Here is a 25,476-nt window from a genome sequence, read left to right on the forward strand (position 1 = left end):
AAAATGAGCTTTGCTTCGTGAAAGTATCTGATTTTATGACCCCTCCTGACCCGCTAACACGTCCTTGATGTTGAGTCCTTTTTAGGAACCAGCTCCTTATGAAAGTGAAGTGATTGTCATTGTGATGCACAGCAGTCAGTGACACAACTAAATGTGTCCTCTGCATTTAACCCTCACCCATGGCCAGCCATGAAAGGCACCCAGGGAGCTCTTTCCAGAAAATCATCAGGAAATCATTCTTTTGAGTTCAGATTCTCATTATTATTGGGATGTAGAAGGACCACAATATCTACACATAGAGATGCTGATTTTCAGCAATATTGATTTCAGCAGTGAAGCTATCTGGCCATCTCAGTGAGTTCAGCTCTCCTAGGAAGAGCTTCCAAAACTCCCAGCGTGTCCTCTGGTTTCCTCCTGACATGAAGGCCTTCAAAGAACTCTGACTCAGTCCTCCCCCTTTTCCTCACAGACTGCTCACGGCAGCACATGTCCACCACCCCCTGATGTTGCCAGACCCCAAATGTTGAATTATGGTACCAGCAACTTAAATTTATTGTATTTTGAGAAAGAATTCCGTCCTGACGTTGCTCAGACAATATGTTTCAATAACACAGTGCTAATGAAATAACAGAAGGGGCAAATGACCCTACATTATGGGATATAGTTGGAATTCTTGATTGTACAGAAGGTAAGAAAGAGCCCTGCATTGAAAACACATCACAAACTCGAAACTTATCGCCAACGGTGTCCAGTACCGACTCCTCAAACTGGAATCTCATCCAAGTTTTGTGTTTGTTTAAATCGCCCTCCTCCCTCTGTTACTGTTCATGGCTTTTTTAACAGATGCATTCAAATGCGTTGTTTTTTCTCACACGTTTTCTGTCACATTCTTGTGTTACGATTGTTGGGTTTTAATTGAAAGAGGGAACCTGATTGACTTTTCAGGGTCCAGAGTTTAATGCATCAGAGCTCCTCCATAATGAAGCACCACAGTTAGGAGGCGAGGGTATAAATAGGCCTGATTTCCCCCTGAGTCGCTCATTACATATTCAGCCTTGCATTCATCTTTATAAAAGGAACGGACATCTCGGAACAGCCGGTAGATCGGCTATGCCCCTCCAGCCAGAATCACTCATGGTTAAGCCAGACATCAGTGGCTGCAGCGTGGAAGGGCGTTTACATATTTACATGCTGACCTGCTACTGCAAATGGATCCCAGCCCATCAACGCGAACCACTTCCATCAGCCGTTTTAGAGCCTCGCTCACACCCATTTTTATGGGGTAGAATGTGTCTGAGCTGTTGCAGATTTTTAATTTTTTTTTATTGTGTGATGCAGGGAAACCTCATTTTGCTCCACGCCAAGTAAACAGTGGCAGCTGCGTGATGAAATCTCCAGCATGCGTCACTCCGGTTTCTACTCCCTCGCTGCTGTTCCTCTTACACATCCATACACATCCACTACAGGACTGTGCTCCACTGTTTCTCTGACTTTTTAAGATAAGCGAAGATTAGGATACATGCCGTTTTAACCAGGTAAAAAAAAAGACAATTAAAACTTCAAAATGAAAGAAATAACATACAAACTTATATGATTTTTATTTATTGCAAACCATTTTAGAAATGTGGTCATTTGTGAACTGGACGAGGAAACATTTTATCAGTTATGAGTGAAGTGACATGCTGTGAATGTAAATATCCACTTTTTCAACTGGTGAAGTGTGCAGTTTTCAGGGCTCAGGCTTGATTCTCATGGTGGTAGGGTATTCCCCAGACACTTCGTCTTACATACTGCCACAAAAATACCCTGAACCACACGAAATAAATAAGAGTGAGCGATTTAAACAGAAATCCAATTTGAATTGACAGTCAAAACTGGTTCTAAATCTTAAAACCTCAGCAATCTGCACCGCAGACACCCAATTTATTTACAAAGTTTACTAATGCAGTAACCACAATGAATGTGTGTCTAGAGATGCTGCTTAGACCACTGTGAACAGCACATTCAGCTCTTTTTATCCAGAACAGACCTGTTCTGCAGCGCCGACGCGCAGGATACACCTGCCTGCCTGCCTGCTTTAGCCTCAGGCCGGCACCATTAGAGCGGGGCGCCGAGATGCTGTCCCACCGGCATCTACTGACATCCCCCAGGTGTGCCGGCTGCTAGTTTGCGGGAGTCAGGCCAGACGGCAACTTCTCGTCCAATTAAGACGCCGCTCTCCTCCCCTCCCCTCCTCCCCGGTTTCTGCCGCTCAGGCCCAACACGGCACACAAACAAACAGTGGGATTTAGCTAACAAGCTGTAAAGAAAGTCAGGCATGACAGCCCTGCAACCTGTTATGTAACCAGCAATTATTCCCAACATTTTAAATCCGGTGGTTGTAAAGGTCCAACATGTTCAAATTCGGCTTAATATATTCACTGACTTGTAATTTATTCATGCTAAAGTTTGGCGGGGGGGGAAATGAGCGCTGCATAATTTATTTGGAAGTAGTTTCAGTGATGAGTGAAGCCTGACTGACTGTGTTCCAGTGTGGAACTGGAACTTTAACGTCTGCAGCGGGATGAGCCTGGCAGACTTCTGTGAAGGACTGTGCAATAGAAGCGGAGTTCCGAGTTCAGAGAGAGTGTAGAAGCAGAAGATTGGTCCTTAAAAAATCCAGGTTTCCCATACGTCGATCAAACCCTGTGACATTTGTTTCTGTCTGATCGGGGATCAAGCCTGTGACTTTGTGGTCCCAGGAATAGACAAGTATAATGTGCACCAGAATGGAAATAGGTATAAGAATAACCATTTTCATTTAACTGCGGTGTGTTTTGTTGGATAAGTTGAAGTATTAAAAGTTTAATCCATGTGATTCATTACCTTTTTTCAGTGTTCAGCAGCTGATGTACTTTTGGCTCAAATCAAACTGTATGCATTGATTTTCTAGGAATCAGTTTATTATTTTGTTAATTTCATTTTATTCATTAAATTATTTAACTGTAAAATGTCATTTTATAAACCTCCTCACAAATAGAGTACAAGATGTACACAGTGAAGTGTTTTTTTAATCCTGCCCGTATTTTACTCATTCTAAACTCATTCTAAATGCTCACAATGCAAATTCAGTAGAGTACTTAAACAATTAACTACGGAGGATGCTGCACCGTATCCTGTCAGTAAGACAAACTGGTGTTTTAGCCTTAAATTGGTGATGGGTTTCATCTTTGAGGCGAGACGCATTTCATGTAAATACAGTCCCTGACAAAAGTCTTGTTGCTTATGTATTTTGTAGAAACACCTTCTATTAACCTGACTTTTAATTAATCAATTGGTGTTACAAATAGCTCATATGAAAAGCTAAAACCCTACCAAATGATGTTTAATGCATTGAAATGAATTATTTCACTTTGATTTATCATTTTATCATTTAATCAGAAAGGTCCAATTTTGGCAATACAAAAGTTTTGTCGCCTGTACAGAAATTGAACAAATTTACTGCAAATCCAAAAATATGTCAGCAAATTAAGTAGTGGTGCTGTGAGATCCAAATTGAATATCTTGTATGGCTTCCATGAGCTTGAAGGACTGCATCCATGCGGTTTGGCGAGAATTCATACAATTTAATGATGAAGTAATCAGGAATAGCAAAGAAAGCAGTCTTGCATGCATCCCAGAGTTCATCAATATTCTTTGGTTTCGTCTTCCATGCTTCCTCTCTCATCCTACCCCACACATGCTCAATGATGTTCTGGTGACTGGGCTGGCCAATCCTGAAGCATCTTGATCTTCTTCGCCTTGAGGAACTGTGATGTGGAGATGGAAGTATGTGATGGAGCACCATCCTGCTGCAGAATTTGGCCTCTTTTATGGTTGGGAATATAAAAGCTAGCTAATATTTCTTGGTATTTCAGACTATTGATGTTGCCTTCATCCTGCAGATCTCTCGTACACCCCCATACTGGATATAACCCCAGACCATGATTTTTCCTCCACCAAACTTCACTGTTTTCTTGGTGAATCTTGGATCCATGCGGCTGCCGTAGGTCTTCTGCAATATTTGCGGTGACTGTGGTGTAATTCAACAGAAGATTCATCTGAAAAATCCACCTTCTGCCACTTTTCCGGCGTCCATCCTATTAGCAGGCTTTGGGCCTTGGCAAATGCCACACGGTTTTTCAATTGTCTTTAGTTTAGTGCTGGCTTCTGGGCACTGATTCAACCAGTTGATTCAAACTGTTCTGTTTGACACTGGGACTTCAGGTGACCAGGTCTTGTGGAGCTCTGCTGCAGTGGAAAATGGGCTGGCCTTGGATTTTCAAGCCAACAAATGGTCCTCTCGAGCAGTTGAAGGTGTCTGCGTCATCAGCAGTGGATCTGGTCTTCAGCATCTTTAGTCTCAGGGTGAATCTTAGGCATGTTTGCAGAGGTCTAGCTGCAGTTGATGTGAAGGTCTAGTGTACTGGGCTTCTTGTTATACACACCTAATTGATTCATTATTAGTCACAGGTGAAGCTCATATTTCAGCGGCTCTTGAGGTCAATTTGTACACAAGCGAGAAGACTTTTGTCATGGACTGTAGTGTCTCGGCCACTGGCCACGCCCTTCTATACCCAGACTAATTCTGTGGTCAGAATTGGTGTGCAACATTCCTAATTTATAGATATGTGCAATGTATATTGCAGGGCAATGGTAAAACTTATATTATTTTAAGACACTCGCTTTCCAATTGTACTGGATGTGTGGGCTGGTGGATTTTGTATAATTGTGTCAGTTGTGAACAGGGCTGCAACAACACATCGATTAAATCGATAAAAATCAATTAGTTGGCAACGAGTTGGCAACGAATTTCATAATCAACCAAAAAAGGAGAGGAGGGCGTTTATAAGACCTATTCCCTGACGCCGCCAGTGGAAGCAGGAAGCAGTGGTCTGTGCACGTGATCAACACTACAACGTGTTACGTGTGCTTTTTTTACACGCCAAAGCAGACAACGCAGACAACCTGGTCCACAGCGTGCTCTGTTTTAGCAGGCGCCTGTTCTGACCCGCCCGTTTCTCCTCCCACGACTAAACAGCACGGCGAGCTGGAGAGGACAGGTGAGGTGAGGTGAGGTGCCCGGAGTTCGTACTTCACAGCTGTCTCCAGATTATTTGGCAGCGCATAATGAACTGCGTGGCTGTTTGAAAGTGGATTTTTCACGATTTATTTGCATGTTTACAGTCCAGTTAAAGCTGTGACGTTCTTGAATAATTTTTATCACCCTCACTGATGTCCACAGTCAAGTGAGGAACAAAGTCCTCACATACTTTGGAGAGAAGAGCCTTGCCAAGGAAGAAAACCCATTACTGTGGTGGAAGGCTAACAATGAAAGATATGAAAGATGTACCATCCCCACACACATCTGTTTTTGAAAAAGGGTTCAATATTAATGCTTTTCTTTTCACATGGTGCGCACAATGAAATGTGTCGTCTGCTTTTCACCATCACCCTTGGTGAGCAGTGGGCATCCATGACAGGCGCCAAGGGAGCAGTGTGTGGGGACGGTACTTTGCTCAGTGGCACCTTTGCGAACCGGCAACCTTCTGATTCCTTGACCACCACTGCCCCCACTGCCCCCTGTTTTCCTGTACATGTTTACCTGTTTCCTAGTTTTTACATGGGTTATTTATTCAGTGCACGGATGCATTGCCACCGTTCCCCTGCTACTATAGGACTGTCCCTTTGTCACCCAGAGACGGGTTACAATAGCATAACAATCCAGCAGTGGGTGTATATCTATTAATACAGATAATGGCTGAATAGGAGGTACAGCGTGGGCACAGGCACAATGATTTATGCTGCATGTGGGCCAATGGGATTTTATGCAGATTTTTTGGGGTACGGTTGTCTATTAACATGAACTTTGAAAATGCAAGACGCTGGTCAAGACAGTCCAAATGTATATTTGGCTTGTGTATTTAACCCTGTTATGATTTTTCAGACTTCATGACCAGATTATGATTCAAATAGGGTTATACTGTAATGTAGACCTTGCTTATTTAGCCTAAAAGCATGCTTTACGATGCTTTTAGACCATGGTGATATTTGTATAGATCTCTGGCATTATTATAATAATTACTGTGCGAAATGGGAAGATCAGACTAAACGCAGGATGCTCAATGGTTGACTGCAACATTGAGATAAATGTACCAGTGCTCATGGGGTAGTGCATGACTTCATAATGAGACTGTGCCCCCCACCTAGTGGTGTGACCTGGTAGTGCAATGTTTAATTATAGCGTTGGCTTTGAGAGATAGTAGTGTAATAGTGCCTCATTACCCACATTAACCCACATTATTGGTTGCAGGTTGTTGCAAGGCCTGCAGAGGTTTGGTTTAATCTGCATTAACTGTTGCATTTGTGAAATCCTGGAGCGCTGAGAAGTTTATGCCACAAACTACTTCCCTTTTAACATGTGTGCCTTTTGCTGAGGTTTGAACAGAAGTCACCTGTTTTTGTTGGATATATTTGTGTAGAGAGGTATTATTTCTTTCTGCGAGTGTGTCTGTGTTCGGAAGTGGAGCTTCTTCTCTGGTGTGTGAGTTTGATGTGGTGCTAAATGAACTCTATTTTGGGGTCATTTGGTGGTTTGGGTGTTGTGCCACAATTAGCTCGACTCAACTGGTTGGTCACCGCTGGAATCCTCTCTCTGTCCACAGAACAGGCCAGCTGCTGTTCAGGGTTCCCCACCCACGGCCCAGCCTCCAGCATGCTCCAACCCCGCCCTGATGAACGCTCCCTGGGTGAGAGAGAGGCTCCAAGTTATCCATGGCCACGCTGGGGCTAGCTGCCCCCGACCCATGTCCATCACCACGGCCATTATTCATTCACTGAATATGTGACATCGACACAGCCTGCCGCGTCATGGCTTATTTCATCCATCCATCATAATTATCAGTGTTCCAGATATTGGAAATAAAAAAGGCCTCCGCCGACACCCCATCCCTGCTTTTCAGTGTTGGATTATGATAGGTGGGGACAAAAGTCCCTTCTCCATCTCCTCACCATAGGACACACACCTCTGCCACGCTCATCTCTGTCAGGCTGCGGTTTACGCCGTTCTCATTCCAAACCTGCTGCAGTCTGGCATTCACTTCCAGCAGGGGGCAGCATCATGTGTCTTTGTCTAGATTAGAATCATGGCCATTTGCAGTGTGGAGAGATTTCTGTTGGTATAAAATTAAGGATGATAGAGCCATTTTTCACACTGTCATAAATGTGATGCATGAGCACCAGGCTTTAAGACACCATTATTTTTTTCCCATTATTATGCAGTATTAATCGTACGGATGGATATGGATAAAATCTTCTGCTGTGAACTTTATCCAGGATAAAATGGGATTACCCGTCATTTTCAATCTTGTAGAGATGGCCCTGTGCTACCCATCTATTGGCACCTGAAAAATGAATTACATTTATGGAAATGCTGTGCTTTTTTTCCCCTTCATTTTCTGTCAATCAATCAACAATCAGAGCTTCTCATGCTATACCAGATCCTTGACTTTTACAATTTTTTCTAGCAGTCCTGTGATCAAGACTGTTTTTAGATTCTTACAGTTTATATTTGAGAGGTTAACAGGCGGTTTCATGTGTTTTGGCAAATTATTATTTTTGGCTGAAGTTAGATATCTGGCAACGTTGGGGCACAGCACACTTAATCATTTTATACAAATATTTTTCATTTGACACTCTAGACAAAAATAGGCTGATATGTTACAAACTTTCAGAGAGTTGATGTGTCCATAATAATTGATCTATATAAAGTGATCTTGCGGTATGTGGCCCTCAGGCTGCAAGTTTGACACCCCTATCTTCCGTCGTAGTGTTAACTTTTCCCAAATACCCAAGAAGGTTCTAAGAGATTGTCAGTAAAGTTTGCTGTAATTGGCTGATCCCAACATAAGCCATCCATGGATCAGGTTCACCAGCTCTACTGTATGTTACATGAAACATTAATATTTATAATATGAAACTATAATAACATTTTTTGTATTGTGTACATCTTGCCATTTTACTTCAGTGGGTGCGGTGTTCTGATTGGTGGTTTATGTTGTTTTCCTCTGCCTGTTCCTATGTCTGTTTGTCGCTCTGCCCCCTTTTCTGGCCTTTTCTCCCTTCCTCTGTTCAGTATCGGTACCAGGATGAAGACTCACCCCCCCCAGAACACAACTACCCTCGACTGACCAATGAGGTCCGGGCGCCCGAGTTAGTACACGTGTCCGAGAAGAACCTGTCTGAAATTGAGAATGTCCATGGCTACGTGTCCCACTCCCACATTTCCCCACTCAAGGTCAGTGCAGAGTCCGCCGCCGAGGTCCCCTACCCCGCACCATGAGTGACTGTCGCCGTGGTGTCCTCTATCCTGCTCCTCTTTTCTGTCTTTTATCGCCGCCGCCGCCACAAGTGTGGTTCTCTCTCTCTGATTCATTGCTCCTTCTGTCTCTCATCACTGCTCAAGCCATAGGGTTTTGGTGTCATGAGTCCCTTGTTATCCACTCTTGAGCCTCTTTTCAGGAAGCCAATAAATCACTCTGCAGCTTCCTGGTTGGGACACTCTGAATCATGTTATGCCATCATATTTTTATGTATTTGTTAAATGCAAGTGCACCTGTTTTGAGACATTCAGAACTGTTCTGGAACAATTATTGCACACCATTTTACCTTTAACACATGAAAATAATGAATTTCCATAAACGGCAGAGCTTAATGTAGTTAAGTTAATGTGTTTATAATGTTATCATGAACAAGACTACCATTAATTCAATGATTTAACATTCAACATACTAATGTGCTGGATAAATGTGATCTGCAGATGACTTAATTATTTGGGATTATTTAGATGTAAAACAGAAGCAAAAAGATCCATAAGTGGTTTCAGTATGGCAGGTTCAAAGGGTCCCAACAGGATATATGTTAATATAAATATATGTGTTTACCTGATTGGCCTGAATATAAGAAGTTGTGTCTTCTTATATTTGTGGTGGCAACCTAGTGGGTAACACACTCGCCTATGAACCTGAAGACCCAGTCTCAAACCCCACTTACTATTGTGTCCCTGAGCAAGATACTTAACCCTGAGTGTCTCCAGGGGGGGGACAATCCCTGTAACTACTGATTTGTAAGTCGCTCTGATAAATGCTGTAAATGTTAATGTGTTGTCTCACCTTCATTGGAAACGTTAAGAAATGCAATACCAGTAGATGGCGCCAAATATTTAAATAGGTTTTAATTAGTCTTAAAATGTAAAGCCTTATGTGTGTGTTATATTCCATAAGCTCTTATAAACAAAACAAACCAAAAAAATGACAACAAACATTTTGCTACATCTTTTTAAAGAAAATTATTTGCCATATTTTAAAAAGTTGGTTGGTGCATGCAGGTTTTTATTATTATTATTATTAGTTATTCATTATTTTTTATGTTGAAACCAGGCACCTAATTAGTATAATTATTTAGAATCAACCTGGGCACTCCTGCTCTTTTTTTTTCCCCCAAGTGCAGTTTATGTGATGGACACTAGGTGGTGCTAAATTCTCAGTGTCAATACACACTGCAGCTTGATTTTATTACAGTATTGAATCCATACACATTCGACACAAAGTCAAAATTCATTTAATTCTTTCATTTTATTCTTTATTTTATTATTCTTGTTCTGCTGCTTAAGTTCGAATTGTGAGTTGAAATGCATGTCACTTGTGCAGCCAGAATCTGCTGTGACCTTGCACTGATACCTTGGGAAATCAGTGGATCACAGGAGGCGACTCTAGATTCACCTTGAGCCCTTTAAAGCTTCAGATTTATGGGATGCTTTTCTCAATGCCAGGGTTATGTGGGGAATGATGATTTTTCTGATCTGCCATTTAGTCTTTCACTCCAGGAAGCTACAAAATCTCATTGACATATTTACTTTGAAATATTAGAATTTAATCCGTCACACTTGGCAGAATGTTAACGTGAAGTACTTTGTCAAATGTCTTCTCTTCTTGCTTTATTACATAAATGGTTTAGCTCTGTAGCTCTAAATCAATGAGTCTAAATGAACTCAATTAAGTGCTTCAGGTTTAATTATTGTGCTTGGCAATCTTCACATTAAAAAGCTGTGCTATATCTATCAAACATTTTTCTGCTGATGTGTAGAAAAGGAGACTTCAGGAGTTGAGTATAGAGACACTGTGCTGCTCTTTTATGTCTTCACACCGCAGTATAGAGGCTATACCGGCTAGAGGAATAATATGTCCTCCCCACATATCCCTCAGACATGGATGTTCTAGAATGTATAATATATATTATATTTTAATATATAAAATTTGCTATTTAGTCCCTCTTATTATACAAGGCAGCAGGGCTCAGTGGTCCGTGGTTGGTTTTCAGACACGCCATGAACACCTCAAAATCCATCTTCCACGCCCAGCATAAGAAGTTAGGAGATATTTACATGTCATTTAAAAGGAAATGTTTAAAATTTGTTCTTAAAAGGAGGTATTTTTGGGTGGACAAAATGGCACCCCAATCAATAAATTATATTTTTACAGTGACAAAACTGAACCCCAAACAGTACCACTTGATTAAGTGTGGACATCTTCTTCCAATGTGGACAAAAGCAAGGTTTAAACACAAACTGAGTGAAGCTGAGGGTGGCGTCACAGTACCCACTTCTCCCAAAGTGTGACTCATGCACACTATCAGTCCCCGACTGGCACCATGGCCATGACAGGAGGGTTAGAGGTTAAAGGTGAACTAACTCTTCATGATCATCACTGTGGTGGTTCCACTGGGTTGCCTTCTCCAGAGTCACTTGTGCATTCATGTCCGTGGCCAACAGTGCACAAGCACACGTCCCAGTGCGTAGTAGAAACTGTAACCACCAATCAGCAGTTAAATAAAGCAGTTAAATAAACATTTCATCTCACATTTTGATTCATTTTAACAGAGTCACTTACATTCAAGTGCAGTCTCTTAGGCAGAAAGTGATGCATTTTCTGTACAACAGCTGACTAAACAAAGGCTGGCATGACCGGGCTGGATTTTGTGGTGTTACATGCCTGATCAATCTTCAGGAAGGATTAAAAGAAACTGAATCAGGACATTAGATCTTACATACTGTACAGGCCAAAAGTTTGGACACACCTTCTCATCCAATGTGTTTTCTTTATGACCATTTTCATGACCATATATGTGCACATATATACACACAGAAGGTTGGTCTCTCACAAGATAGAGATGACAACTTTTTAAAACCAAATCGAATGCTGTTTTTCACATTCTATTTTTCATTTGTATGAATGTTACAGTCTACACCAACGTGTGTCAGTCTGTCCGTACAGTGATATGATTGTCAAACCAAGTGCAAACACTAGAAAGATGGCCCATTGTTAGCAGTCAACAGATTTATAAAGAGCACAGAATGGATGTTTCAGTTATCTGTTCATGAACTACATAAATACTGATAATTATGGCTTTTACCTCAACTTTACTACCACATTATTTGTCTACACCTGCACTGTAATCCATAGCATCTCTTGGCTTATTGCTTTAGTAATATCCATAAAATGAATTTTTAGTGGTGTATTGTGAAGAAGCCTGATCAGGACAGAGTCTCTACCTGAATACCAGGGTATGCTGTGGTGTGGTCGCCCTGGCAAGATTGTTGGACAGGGTCTCCATGTATAACCACAGGCTTTACTAGCAGCTTCCTCACCCAAGCCTGACTCCTCCCTCCCGTCGTCATTCAGCTCACCCACTCCAACCTGTCCTCTCTCTCTGTCTCGCTCCTCTCCTCGCCGTCATGGCGCATGCAGTGTGATTGGCCCTCATCCCCTCGTACCTCGCTCATATCTACCATTTTTTTTAAACTCCGCTGTATACTTACTGGTGATGCTATGTTTTATTTCTCACCTGCAGCCTGCACTGGTTACCCGTTTTGATCTTACATACCCGGGCGTGACCGCGGCAAACTACCTGGCAAGTTTATTTGCTTTTATTTTCTTCGCTTTGGGTTAGAAAATGTCTTTTTCCCCCACACCACACAGTGCCCATGATTGACCTCTCAGTTTTGACTTATGCAACGGAGGCTGTGGTGGTTCTTGATGAAATTTTCATGCAGATTTGCACAGTTCACTTCACCATCTAACCTGAAGTTGTGAAGTTTTTGTGTGTGTGTCTGTGCGTGATTCCTCTTCCTTCTGTACAATTTAGAGGGGATTTAACAAGCCTGTCCTAATCTGACACTATTCACTCTGGTTTTCTCACTGTGTGTGTCTGTGTGTGCTGCTGAGGTTGTGGTTGTCAAATAAGCATCTCACAGCTTGTAATTTATACGTTGCTAATTCGATTCAACTGTAGTAGCTTAAAAATATGTTGTGAGTTACTCATGTGCAACAGTGTGAAAGTGGCGGGTTTCTGCTGCGATCTAAACAGTGGAGCAAAAAAACGCCAGTGTTGAGCAGGACTCCATTAGCAGTCAGAGTGGGCATGGTGAGACGGCGGGTGTCGGCCACTCGCCCTTCAGCTGGGCGTGTCTCGTGACATGGGCACAGCTTTGATGTGACGGTGCCCTCTGAACCCTTTTCTCTTCCAATTCCCCCAGTGCTGACAGGTAAACAGGCTCTCTGTGACAGGACGGGTGGCATGTCAGACACCGAGCACTTACACACACACACACAAACACACACACCATTTCCTCAACACCTTCCAGCTCGGATGCTCTGATTAAATAACTATTGACTTTCTCTGGCTGTATTTTCCAGCTTTCATAGGTCCTTGTGGGATCCAGAGAAAGTGGGTGTCAATCATTTATGCAGAAGGAGAGCAAGAGAGCGAGAGACAAGCAGGGATGTGAATTACACCGAGAGAACTTTTGTTACACATTAGTCAAGCACAAGGACTCACAATTTGCTATCTGCCTTCTAGCCTTGGGAGTTTGTGTGAAAAATGGCTTTAATACGTTGCCGTAATTGCACTGCCTACATGACATTAGTGGGACTAAGAAGCTGAATGCATATTGTTCATCTGGACAGTATGAGAATGAAATGGGCCTTTATTGATCCGTGTATTGATTCATCTCATGCGATACTAATTATGTCAGCCCTCCCAATCCCTCATCTGTCCCAAAAAATGTGCCCTTCATCATTCAACCACGCCAAACTTAAAATAAAAATGTGCGGTTAATGAAGAGCGAGTTTTGGCAGGTGAGCAAGGTTTGTCTGAGGAATCATTGAGATTCAGCAGCCCACCGTCGTCCTGGCGAAGAGCAGGAATGACGCTGGGTCTCGACATTCTCCATCTCAGCTCCCTGGTGAAATAATTACCCTGAAAATTTCCTCCAGAACAGTGTGGGGTGCCTTGATTAGACCATTCTATTGATTGTCAGAAATGACAGCAGTCTAACTAGACTGGCAACTGCAGATAAAAAGAGGGGGGAAGATCAAAGTAAAAATAGATGCAATTTTAATCCTGACCATTTAGCTTTTATAGGATGTGCACGCCATACGGGAACTAATTGCTTCCAGCAATCTTTTTTCATAATATATAGAGCATATATAGAGCCACTCTTTGTACTTGCTTGTATGTCTGATTGTAAGGAGTGTTCATTCACAAGCTAAATTTAGACTCTTTTATCCTTTCATAGCTTTAATATTTACTTCCCCTTATATATACCCTTATGTGATTATTGTGTTATCGTCAAAAATTCACCCTTTCTATCAGTTAAATAAATAGAAACTGTAGTATTTTTGCACTGTGCTGTTGTTTTTTGGGGTGTTGTTTTTTTTTGTAATATGTTGACTGTTAAAGTTGTCAATCAAGCTATGCGAACCACGCTGGAGAAAATTTGCCAGTTGCTGTTGGTGGGGTTTTAGTCTTGATGAATTTTGCCTCAACAGAAATATATTTATTAAAGCACAGATAGGACTGACAGCCACCAAGTGAGAGTGAATTTAACATGATAAATGAGGGCCACGCTCTATCTAGGATTTGAGTGAAAGCCTAATAGCTTTCCTGTGTAAAGATATACCCATGCACCGTGCCAACAAGGTGTCAGACATAGCAAACTGTCTCTTCTCTACTGACACAATTGAGCCTGAGCGAATGGCGGCATGACAGCATTTTTTTAGGTGTCACATAAAAGATGACAAATGCCATACACGCTTCTCAATTTTCTGCAGGCTTTCCATGGATCCTTAAAAGGTCTTTGTGGTTTTAAATTGGATTTTCAAAATTAAGGCCTTAAATATCATTAAAAATTATTAGTAATCCTTGGTCGGCCTGCCCAGATGGTCCCGCCCACGAGACTATAGCTCTTGACATCCAGACATTTACATTTATAGCATTTATCAGACGCCCTTATCCAGAGCGACTTACAATCAGTAGTTACAGGGACAGTTTTACCCACTAGGCTACTACCACCCTACGTGTGCTAACTTCAGCATGGTCTGTGATGATGCCGTTATTCTGTTAATTAAATTAATGGCTTGACTCAGTGCTTCATCTTGAGTGGTTCCTGCAATTTTCCCAGGATGGTAGAATCCGCTGTCGCTGTGCTGTCTGGATGTCTAGATCTGTGGTCCTGTGCGCGGGAGCAGCTGGGCGAGCCGGCCAATGGCAATACTCGCTGCATGGTCAGTCATTATAACATTACCTTGCACACACTACTTTTTCTAAGCACACATATTGCTTCTACACACATTCACATCATTTTTTGTGCATGTTACATTTTTGAAGGATGTGTGTATGTGTGGGGAAAAAAAGTAGTGAATGTATGTAGATGCCTGAGAAAGTGGTGTATGTGCAACAATTTTTTCTATGTAGATACTTGAGGAAAAGTGGTGTATTCATGAGGAAAAATGGTGTAGATGTAAGCTTCTTATGTAGATACTTGAGGAAAAGTGGTGTATGTGCAAGGTTTTTATGTAGAATCATGAGAAAGTGGTGTATGTGCAATGCTTTTTAATAAATAAATGTTTTTGCTCTGATTATATTTTTGTTTCACATTACGTTCGGTCAAATGTAGATAAAAAATAACTATAAAAATCTGTTTTTGAAAAAAATCTTACTGATTGATTTATTATTTATTTGTATGAAGCTGCAATATTGAAAAATAACATTTGCAGTGATGTAAGGATTTCGTGATTATTAATTTTAAGCCATTTATCACATCACATATCGTAATATTGATCTCAGTAATCACAATATGACTTTTTTTCCTGAAAATATCATTGTTGCCCCCCTTGGAAGGAAAAGTATCAAGTATATTATATTATATTATATTATATTATATTATATTATATTATATTATATTATATTATATATTTCTTAAGAGAAAATGCTATTTATATTGTATTTTTGAAGAGCATCTGGCCCTCACAGTTTCTGCCGAGAAAAACTCTCTCCCTTGGACTAATGCAGTTTATGACCCCAATGAAAGGTCTTAAATTTGATGAAAGTGGCCTTTAAAAAAGGTCTTAAATTTTGCTTAAACCTGCAGAACCCTTGTTTCTGCCTCATACCTTTATTTTATTTGCAGAGATACTGGATTCACAGAAATGTGTCTTTAAAACAATTTGTGTTGATGCTCTAAAAAATATGTTTGAATAATACAAATCCAGAAGTCTCCAGCAGCTTGAGCAGTGCTGCACACTTTTGTAGCAGCCACTTTTCCTTAGTCATGGTTCAATCTTTAGTTCAGTCTCTTTCTTTGGTACTATCTCGTATTTTCTATGTTACTCGGTGAGAAATAACAAATGTTTTGAAGGTCACCAAAAGCATACGAAATCAGGACACATTACTGTTTGCCATAATCGTTCTGAAAACGTCTTGATGTCACCTTGACAGAAGTAAAATGTGTCTTGTGACAGCAGGTGTTCTAAAAGGATAAAAAAACAGCACTGAATTTGCAGGTACTATTTTGTAACCTTGACTTTTTTTTTTGTTGAGACTTCTGTTTTTGAGAAACCGTCATCCATTAAGTGTTCCTCACTATGTGCTGTTGAATGTTTAAAATGGAGTGGGGTGTTAACCGTAGCATCCAGGGGGAAAAATAGTGGCCTAAAGGGTAAGGAAACAGACCTGTAGCAGACCCATAATAGGAAGGTTGCCGGTTCGAATCCTGAAGGTGCCTCTGTTCCCACATGCTGCTCCCCAGGCTGCTAATTGCTCAAGAAGGTTTCATGAATGTTGATGGGCTAAAAGCAGAGGACACATTTCGTTGTGTCACCGTGTGCTGTGCTTCAGAATGACAATCACTTCAATTTCACTTTCACTCATGAAAATTATACTTTGTGTGATTATTGAACATTAATATAAGGTCCCCCAGTCTGTCTATGGTCATGCAGTGGCTAGAAATGGTGATAAGTTTAAAGAGTGCTTTGGCCACTCTTGAAGCACAGAGTAGCTTTTATGAAACATGACAGTGTACCTCCAAATTCAGTGCTGTTTTTTTGATCCTATTAGAACACCTGCTGTCACAAGACACATTTTAATTCTGTCAAGGTGACGTCAAGACGTTTTCAGAACGATTATTGCACAATCGGAACGATTATGGAATTTGTCCCCTTATGTTGTCATAAGGGGAAAGGTTCTCATCCTTCTATAGACCGCTCTCTTCCTCGTCCCGCCTCTCTCCTCCTCATTAGGATTAGGATTTAATTAGGATTTAAAGCTACAGACACTGAAACGTCGCATCCTGGAGAAATGTCATTGTGGGACTGGATCAAAGTGGCTGTAGTTCTGCACCATGGTTGAATTTTGGAAAGAGACTTCAGATACAGTATTAGGGGACCAATATAAAAGAAAGAAACAGAATAGAGGACCTTTAAACATTTATATACTGAGGAGGAGGAGGGGTTTTTCCTTTCTCCTCTGAATACAGCGTGATGCCGGATATATGCCATGTGAAATGAGGTCCTGGCTCAGTCTAACAGCACTTATCATTGTAATTTTGCTCCATTGTAAACAGAGTTAAATGTGTGGGGTTAACAGGGCTCGCTAAATTGCAGGGGTCTCCCTGTTAAAAGCCACTGATTCACTGCCCGTCTGATCATGCGGATGCAGCTGTCTCTGTGGAGGTGGACTGTGCGGGGACACGTCACGTTTTGACACTCGGGGCGCTGATTACTGACAGCGCGGCGAGAGTGTTTGTAACACGTCCTGCTGCGGCTTGCCAGGTGGTGCATAAAATGCTGGAACTGATGCCCCCTCCCAGACTCTTCATGCCACAGATACTTGGAATCTGCTCCTGTTGTGTGTGAGGCTGTTTTATACTATTAGTCAAGCGTATGGAGTCACCTTTTCATTTATGGATCTTGCATTTTTCTCATAAGAGAACAAAAATGAAGACACTGGACTGTGAAATAACACACGTGAGCTTCTGTAATGAACTAAAAACAATAGCAAACAAGGTAAAAAGTTTGTGTCTCTCTAAATCAGGGAGCTTTTGCTGTGATGGCAGCATTTCACACCATTCTCTCCACCACCTTAAATTAGACAACGGGGACGGTTTCCAACAGTCCTGAAGGTTTATCCTGAACACCTTCTTATCGTTCACTCATGTTAATCAGCCGCTCATCAAGCGGCTTTTGATGATGATGATAGTGAACAAAGCAGCTATGAATGTTTCTTGCATTGGATTCTTCAAAATGGCTGCCATCTAAATCACCACAGGGTAGGTGTGTCCAAACTGACTACAATTTGACTAAAACTGTATATTTGAGAGTCAGTGCTGGCCGTGCACATGCCACATTTCCCAGTGTAAAATGAATTGGAAGTACCAGAGAATGTATCTAGCAACCATGCCTGCCAGACCTCCTGCTGTACTTAACATAGAGGGAATTTCAGGACTGGGGAGAGCGCCTGAAGTTCCTCCCCATCAAGCGAGATTGCAGAAAATCTACCTGAAATCATCCCGCACTGCCAGCTGATACCAGGAAAGTCTCTCTCAGGCAGGGATAAGTCATCCACAGAAATCGATTTGCTATTAATGCGTAAGTGCTTATGTGTGTCTGTTATGTGAAACAGTCAGATATCCTGTAAGGGTCACAATTTAAGAACCTTCTGTAGCAAAAACTGCCTTTTACTCAGTCCTGTTTTAGCGAATGCCTAATTTGGCAGTATGCATGCGGCAAATGATGGGCTGTGTCCTTTCTTCACGCTGTGCATGTGCTGCTGTTGTGTAAGAAAGCTGCAGACGTTGCTGAGAGTTGCCTGCTGGGAGCCAACAGACGGGCCACTTTGATGTGCGGCTTCCCTGAACCTCTGACCTTTTGCAGCTCATGCTGCTGCTTGCCTCCTGCTGACTGCCGATGGCGCTCATATACTGTATGTCGAAAACGCCCCTTAAACCAGGCGCCTGTTAATGGCTTGTGAGTCTCAATTACAACAATCAGAGCCGAGGACTCATTTCATGCTGCGCATGCCGCACACATCACACGGTTTTCAGGGAATGCCGTTATTTACTGTGTGTATTATGGCGGAACGTTAAAACCACTGACATCTCATTACCCTTGACCATCTCCCAAAATACCTACAAAGGTTGCATGAGTGTTTAACAGGGAAAGAGATGCATCATGGGAAGAGAATAATGCTCTCAGTAATCAGTAAAAGATATCAGTCATTCCCTTTCAGGTCTCTGCACTAGTGTGGTGTGGCGGTCTGTGACACCATTGATTGTGAATTGTGGTGTATAGCAGGTCAAGGTCATGAAGCAGGTCAATAATTGAACCTCAGCTGATGGAGCGCCTCATAACTGTAGCATTTGAGTATGGATGTGGATAGAAATGGCTACCCATTAGCCGGAGATGGTGGTGACAGTCGAATCTGAGGCTAAGCCTCGCTGTCCACATGCACTAATCCTGATGGCTTTGTGTGGGATGTGTGTGGGGTCTGTTGTGTAACCTGCTGCTTTTGTAGAAGCTCTGCTGGAACATCTCCTAATCTGCGGATACAACCTGTTGCGCGCACAGCCAGCCTGGGAGGCCTGGCCCTGCCAATACATTATTATTTGATATATTGTGATGTGGGCGTGGCATGGTGCTGAATGGCATTTCACCCGCCACTTAGATGGTTCACATTAATTTAACAGTTTCATTCACGTAGAGCCTGGTTCATTTAACCCTTCAGCTGGTGCAAAGTCTGTAACAACTGGTAGTTGCTGAATTATTCATGGGTTATTTTGGAAATCAGGGTGATGGTCTCTCATTGTTATGAGTAAAATGTATTATTAAATTTGAACATGCATCCTTCCTTGAATAATAAAATGATGTTATCAGTACAGCACCAACTTGTTTGGATGTGCAGCTGCGTTTGGGAATGCAAATGCCGAACGACCTTCATTAGGTGGCCCAGGCCAAGGATAACAGGGCAAGGTGTGTGGACGCTCTCCTCCTGGGGAAGTCTGCTGCTTGTTTACCAGCATGGCCTCGCCTTCCGTGTTTCCAGCACTCCAGATGGCCACCGAGTACTCTCCAACTCTCAGAGACATTAAAGATTTAACTCATGCTGCCTGAACTGCATGGAAAGCTGGTGTGTTTAAGTAATAAAATGCCTTTTTTTGTCAATAATGAAAATTCTTTAGCTGGACAGATTTAGGACAGATTAAGAGAACCTCTGGACTAATTAAATTGGTGCAGCATAATTTAAATGGCCAGTGTAATAATGAACAACTCATTATATTTCAGTCGTTATAATTTGTCAATTTGTATTGTTTTTATGAATTATGGCCACTAAAGTTGAACATATTATATATTCTGTAAGCCCCTACTGTTGCTTTATTTTGTTTAATTAGTGTCATGATTTTTTTGTGATTTATATGACAATATGAGGAACAGAAGTTGACTTTGTACTTTCTACACCCTCATCATATATCAATTAGGAGATCTGTCTGAAAGGTACGTGTATGAATGATGATATGAAGTCTGGTGGTGTTGTGTTTCGGTGCTTTTTAGGACACCCTAATAAGATACTTAGTAACCCAGGCATGTCTGCAATGGAATTGAGTTGGTGCTAATTAGTTAGGTATTAAACTGATTTCTGAATCTGAAATTGGGCCTATAACAAGCAATTATTCTAATTAGTTTCTCATTTGTATCAATATAAATGGGCAGGATCATATCCTAGGGATAATTTCCTGTTTATGGAACAGATATGGGTGGCAGTAAATGCTCTTATGTTTTTGGTTGTTATAATTGGTCTAGCAAACATTGATTTTGTTATTCAGTTGAAATATTTCATTGGTACCTGCTTATATATTACTGTTTTTTATTTTGGATTTATGTGAACATGAACACCCAGACAATGTCACATGTGCCACATCCATTCTTACATTAAATGGACTTCATAAAAACATTATATTTTGTACAAATACATTTTTCATGAAAAATGTGAATTCCATTTAATTACAATGGCCAAGTACTGAATGAGGACGATTTAATAATGAACTGAGTGAGAATGTTCTTTGTTCCTGAAGAATCAGAATACTTGTATGCCCATCTGCATTCATATCTGTCCTCAGTAAAGATTATTGTCTTTACTTCCTTAAGACATTTATGGGACACGTGGTAAATATGGAGAGGAGGTAAGAGCACTGCACAGCCTTTGGAAAATTTAAATTGTATTATAAGCGTGCTAAATCAATAGAAACTTTTAGGATGCAGTGAGGACTCTTGTGCCTGATGCAATACCTTGAATGATCACACAGCACACACTGAGTGGAGTAAACTCCGCCCCCCCCCCACAATTACAAAAGCAACCATAAATCGGTCTGACCTGGCACCAGTGTAGATGTCCAGCAGCCATGTACTGAGAATTGTATTTTCAGTAAGATCTATATCTACATCCAGATCCAGAGTCCATATCAGATTTTAGAACTTTAGTGAAAAATATTTCTGAAAAAGCTATGGATCCACTCAAGACCGTTGCCAAGTCTGGCCATCATCTTAAATTAATATAAACAATAGCAGGTGTGAAATTTTGCTGCATTCCAGGGGGTTTTATACAAAGTTCTGTCTAAAGAACATCAGTGCATCTGAATGCCTTTCAGACGAAATCATTCAGCAGGGAAGCACCGCTACAACACAGACGTTAAAAGGTTTTTACTTGGTTCAGTGTACGATTCAACATCACCATGCATTACTGTTAGTGAGCAGTGGGCAGCCATCAATGGCACCCGGGGAGCAGTGTGTTGGGACGCTGTGGCACCTTGGCGGTTTGGAATTTGAACCCGCAGCCTTCCAGGTGTGAGGCCACTTCCATAAGTGCTAGGCCAGCACTGCCTGATAGATATTTTATGATATTAGTGCTATGTAATGGTAACAATAATGGTATGTAGCTTCCTTATGGAGAGTGGTCATAGTGGATAAATGATTATGTTGCCTCTGCTGCTAAAAGATATTATGCTTGTTTCCTAAGATATTATTTCATCTAAAACTGGATATTCAGTTACAGGGATAACTTGTTAAAATAAATTGACCATACACTACCAGTCAACAGTCTTGGCACACCTACTTTGTGGTGGTTATGGCGTCATTTTGAAGAATCTAATGCAAGAAGCATATTTAGTATTTTTTGTGTTTGATGAATCTGTTTTTTTTACCTTCATGAATCTTTTTACCTTCATGGCTGCTTTGTTCACTAGTGTCATCCTCAAAAGCTGCTTGATGAGCTGCTGATTAAAATGAGTGAATGATAAAAAAGTGTTCAGGATAAACCTTCAGGACCGTTGGAAACTGCCCCCATTGTCCAACTTGGTGGAGAAGAAAAGAGTGAGTTTACCTCATAACCTCATGTGCGTTTCATACATGTGACTTCGTACTGTGCGCCTCATACTCTGTGACTTCGGTTGTGTTCTATAATGTCATAAATGAGTAGGTGCATCCAAACCTTTGACTGGTGTTATCGATAAGTCAATCGTAGTGCTTTTTACAAAAAAAAGCACATAACTTGACCCCAGCCCCTAGTGAAAAGGTGACAGTAGCAATGAAACATCCCATTAACAAAAGTAAGAAGACAAATTGAGAGGAACCAAGACTCAGAAAAGGGACACCATTCTCCGGTTATGTCAGGTTATAGGGTAGTGTGAACTACATCAATCCAGGAGTCCCGTTCCTGTGCTGCAGAGGAGCCTACTGTGGTCATTGATTGGTCCTGGGAATAGATTCTCCTGCTGGTAGTCCACTGTGGTTAATCCATCAATTCCAAGCAGGTGTCAGCAGATGATTGGTTTTGAGCTAAGCCTCGGTCTGATGAACATGAGCAGATGTGGGCAGGGGAATTCTGGGAAGCTGAGGATATTTCATGCGTCTGGTGACCACAAAGATGCCCTCCGGATTAAATTTACCATCCACATGAGAGTGGAGCTTGAGAGATAAATAAAAGGAAACTAACTGTTGCTGAATATAACATTCATTTAATAGAAGATTGTTTGATTTTATAACACGGCATGATGAATTTATTTTTTGTTTGAAAGTTTGAAATAATAATTTATCAGACCTATTTTAGCCTCAGCAGATTGTGTTTAATGATCTCTCTGCCTCTTCAATCTATTTTTTTCGTTGTTGTTACATCTCATTATTTCTCTGTCTAAATCAACACGAACATTGTCCATGCTTCAGTGTCAGGGAGACAGGCACTGAAGAATTTATGTTTCCCTGTTTCACTGTGACAATATTTTGAAAGGTTTTGTAGATCAGATAAGCATATGATCCATTGTGGCAGTAGTCAAGTCTGGATTAATGACATCTAATATCATGGTAGTAGTGAGGCTCACTGTGAGACAGAAGGATTCGCTAAATCCCCAGGCCTAAGTCCACTGCCTGTCATGGGTCACCCTTGCGTGTGTATATATTTTTCCTCGTAGCTTTCTGAGCGCTTCCTGAAAGCACGAGCGAGATGTTACCAGCCCTCACCATCATGGCGCCCTCAGGCTGAGCATTTAATGTGTGAGGGAAGCCATCGAGGGGGCTTTCTAATGTTGCTGAGGCTGCTGTGAGATGTGACGGGGGTTGATTCTATGTGCTAATGAACAGCGTCCTTCGCTGCTTCTGCAGTGTTTACTCTACTTGGGAAGACGTGACGTCTTTCCAGCATCGTGGATTTGAAATGAGTAAATAGACAAGATTCTTTGATTGGTCAAATCCCTTCGCATTTCTTAAACAAGCATGGAGAGCACATCCCAAGGGAAATATGTCACTTTTTCTGAAGGATCAAATTATTGGCCTGCACCAATTTAAAGATATTGCTGAAATGAGAAAAAAAATAATAATTCTAGAACTTATTATGACCTGGAAGGATAGTGAACAACAGTCATGTCAGCTGAAAAATGTGGTTGAAAATCATATAAATAGTCAAATTGCATGACATGGACAGTTGACCTCACAGCTCTGTTTATTTGGGAATTGTCTGTGAAGGTAAAAGCCACTGTTAGGTAAAAGTGTGGTGATGAACATCTGTGTGTCCATTAGAAAGCCTCTCGTGAGGCTGATTGTAAAAAGGCTGCAGTGTCCTACCATGACTTGGCTCGGCATAGACCCAGTGTTATGATCTGGGGCTGCTTCACTTGCTCAGCTCTGTGTTCAGCAACATTATAACCACACATCACATAAAGTCCACACCTTTATTGGATTGAAATACATTAATTTCATTGTATAAATAGCCACAATGAATGCAGACAGGGGAGTGTATATTGCCGGTGCGGCTAAAGGCCAAAGCACATGACAGAGCAAAACAGAAAATGTTTTAATTTAAACAAAAGAAAATGGCTTGTCATTTGGGTCATCTAAGCAGGAGTAATGAATGACAGGCGAGTGAGGGGAAAGCAAACATATATACCGTTCCGAATGATCAAAACAATCAGTCATGTTCGTAATTAGGACAATCACACCATGAGTTGGTGCCACCTGGTGGGACAGGGTCATCGTGAAAGTGAAAGTGAAGTGATTGTCACTTGTGATACACAGCACACGGTGCACACAGTGAAATTTGACCTCTGCATTTAACCCATCACCCTGAGTGAGCAGTGGGCAGCCAAGACAGGCGCCCAGGGAGCAGTGTGTGGGGACGGTGCTTTGCTCAGTGGCACCTCTGTGGCACCTTGGCAGAACGGGATTCGAACCGGCAACCTTCTGATTACGGGGTTGCTTCCTTAACCGCTAGGCCACCACTGCCCCATTGTGGCCTCCCACTGGTGCACTAGTGAGGTCACTTATCGTAGACTCTTATACAAGAGCAGCTTTAAAAGACAAAGACCTGGCATGAGTCAATACTAGTCAACACAGGAAGCCACTGAGCAAAAGGGGGGGGTTCTATAACAGGAGCAGCGGTGATAAAATGCTAGAAAATGCTAGTTGTACGCATGGGCATGGTGTTGCAGGAATGGTCAAGCAGTTGCAGGAATTTGTATGTCAGTTGCAGAGTGAGGTGGGTCTTAAATAACGAGGTCTGAGATTGACAGATGGTAGGTCTTTCTGTCATGTTGAATACAGCAATGTGATAAAAGACTACATGCCCATAATTTACAACTGAGATCATTCACCTATTTGTACTCAAAACAGTGTTGTTATTTGTCAGCTTCAGTGTCATCTGTCCTGTCTTGCACTGTTGTAATTGTTCACATGTGTAGTCTGTTGTGTCTTTTGCACATTGCCTTGTCCTTTATGTGCTTGTGTGGTTTTGTTGTAGTCCTGTTATTTTGCTTACTGGAGAAATATTGTATGGTTGTCTAGATGGTTGACTTCATTTCAAATATTGATGTGTTGTAGTAGAGGTGCAGGAGGTGTTGAGACACTCACCTATGAACCAAAAAGAACACAAAAGTCCCAGGTTCAAACCCCACTTACTGCCATTGTGTCCCTGAGCAAGACCGTCTCCAGGGGGACCGTGCATTTACATTTATGGCATAAATGTTGTCCATGACATTCTTGGCCAGTTATTCTGCTTGCTTATTTGGATTAGTTTCATTGGTTGAACAAAGTCTTAATTTAGCGTCATGAATTAATGTAAATAGATTATTATGGGCTGTACTGAATGGGAGTTTTTGTTGTAATTGCCTGGCCATTGTCACTGATAATGTGGTGAAAATAATGAGGTGGTCAGTACTGTACAGAGCCTGCTGCCGCCGAACCCCCCACCCCCGGAGGGCCTCAGGTGTGTGTGGGAAGAGGACTGCCTGGGAAACTATCGATTTCCCTCGGAAGAGTGGATGGAGAGATGCGGCAGAGGTGCAGCGGGAGTTTGACGGCTGGAGACGTTTCTCCATCACAGGTCTCCCTCAGTGGACCAGCGATCAGACAGACATTCAGCACTGGGTGGCTGGCTAGTGAGACACCATCGCCGGCCCTTCCTGCTGGCAATGTGTAAATAAACCTGTGGATGGCAGAGCTAAGCCTGTGGGCGTGAAGGTGTGTGTGTGTGTGTGTGTGTGTGTGTGACTGAGCGCGAGAGAGAAGGAGGGAGCGAGACAGCGAGAGA

General features: G+C 41.8%; 1 protein-coding gene across 32 annotated transcripts in view; it reads left to right on the forward strand.

Annotated features, from left to right (window-relative positions):
• The window catches only part of dlg2 (discs, large homolog 2 (Drosophila)), a 255,544-nt gene that overhangs the window by 144,278 nt on the left and 85,790 nt on the right, over window positions 1–25,476 (forward strand). For 21 of the 32 annotated variants that reach the window (XR_003750082.1, XM_028982807.1, XM_028982801.1 and 18 more), the window contains 3 exons: window positions 6,684–6,767; window positions 8,153–8,314; window positions 11,926–11,985. The exons of 1 other annotated variant lie outside the window; for it this stretch is intronic. Coding sequence is in view for 30 of the 31 variants with exons in the window: in XM_028982807.1 (XP_028838640.1) it covers window positions 6,684–6,767; window positions 8,153–8,314; window positions 11,926–11,985 (306 nt within the window). In the remaining variant the exon portion in view is untranslated. Of the gene's footprint in view, window positions 1–6,683; window positions 6,768–8,152; window positions 8,315–11,925; window positions 11,986–14,553; window positions 14,640–25,476 lie in introns of those variants that run through there. 10 more of the 32 variants (XM_028982833.1, XM_028982804.1, XM_028982812.1 and 7 more) reach the window with 3 other exon arrangements.

This window comes from Denticeps clupeoides, chromosome 6 (assembly GCF_900700375.1).
Source record: "Denticeps clupeoides chromosome 6, fDenClu1.1, whole genome shotgun sequence".
NCBI lineage: Eukaryota > Metazoa > Chordata > Actinopteri > Clupeiformes > Denticipitidae > Denticeps > Denticeps clupeoides.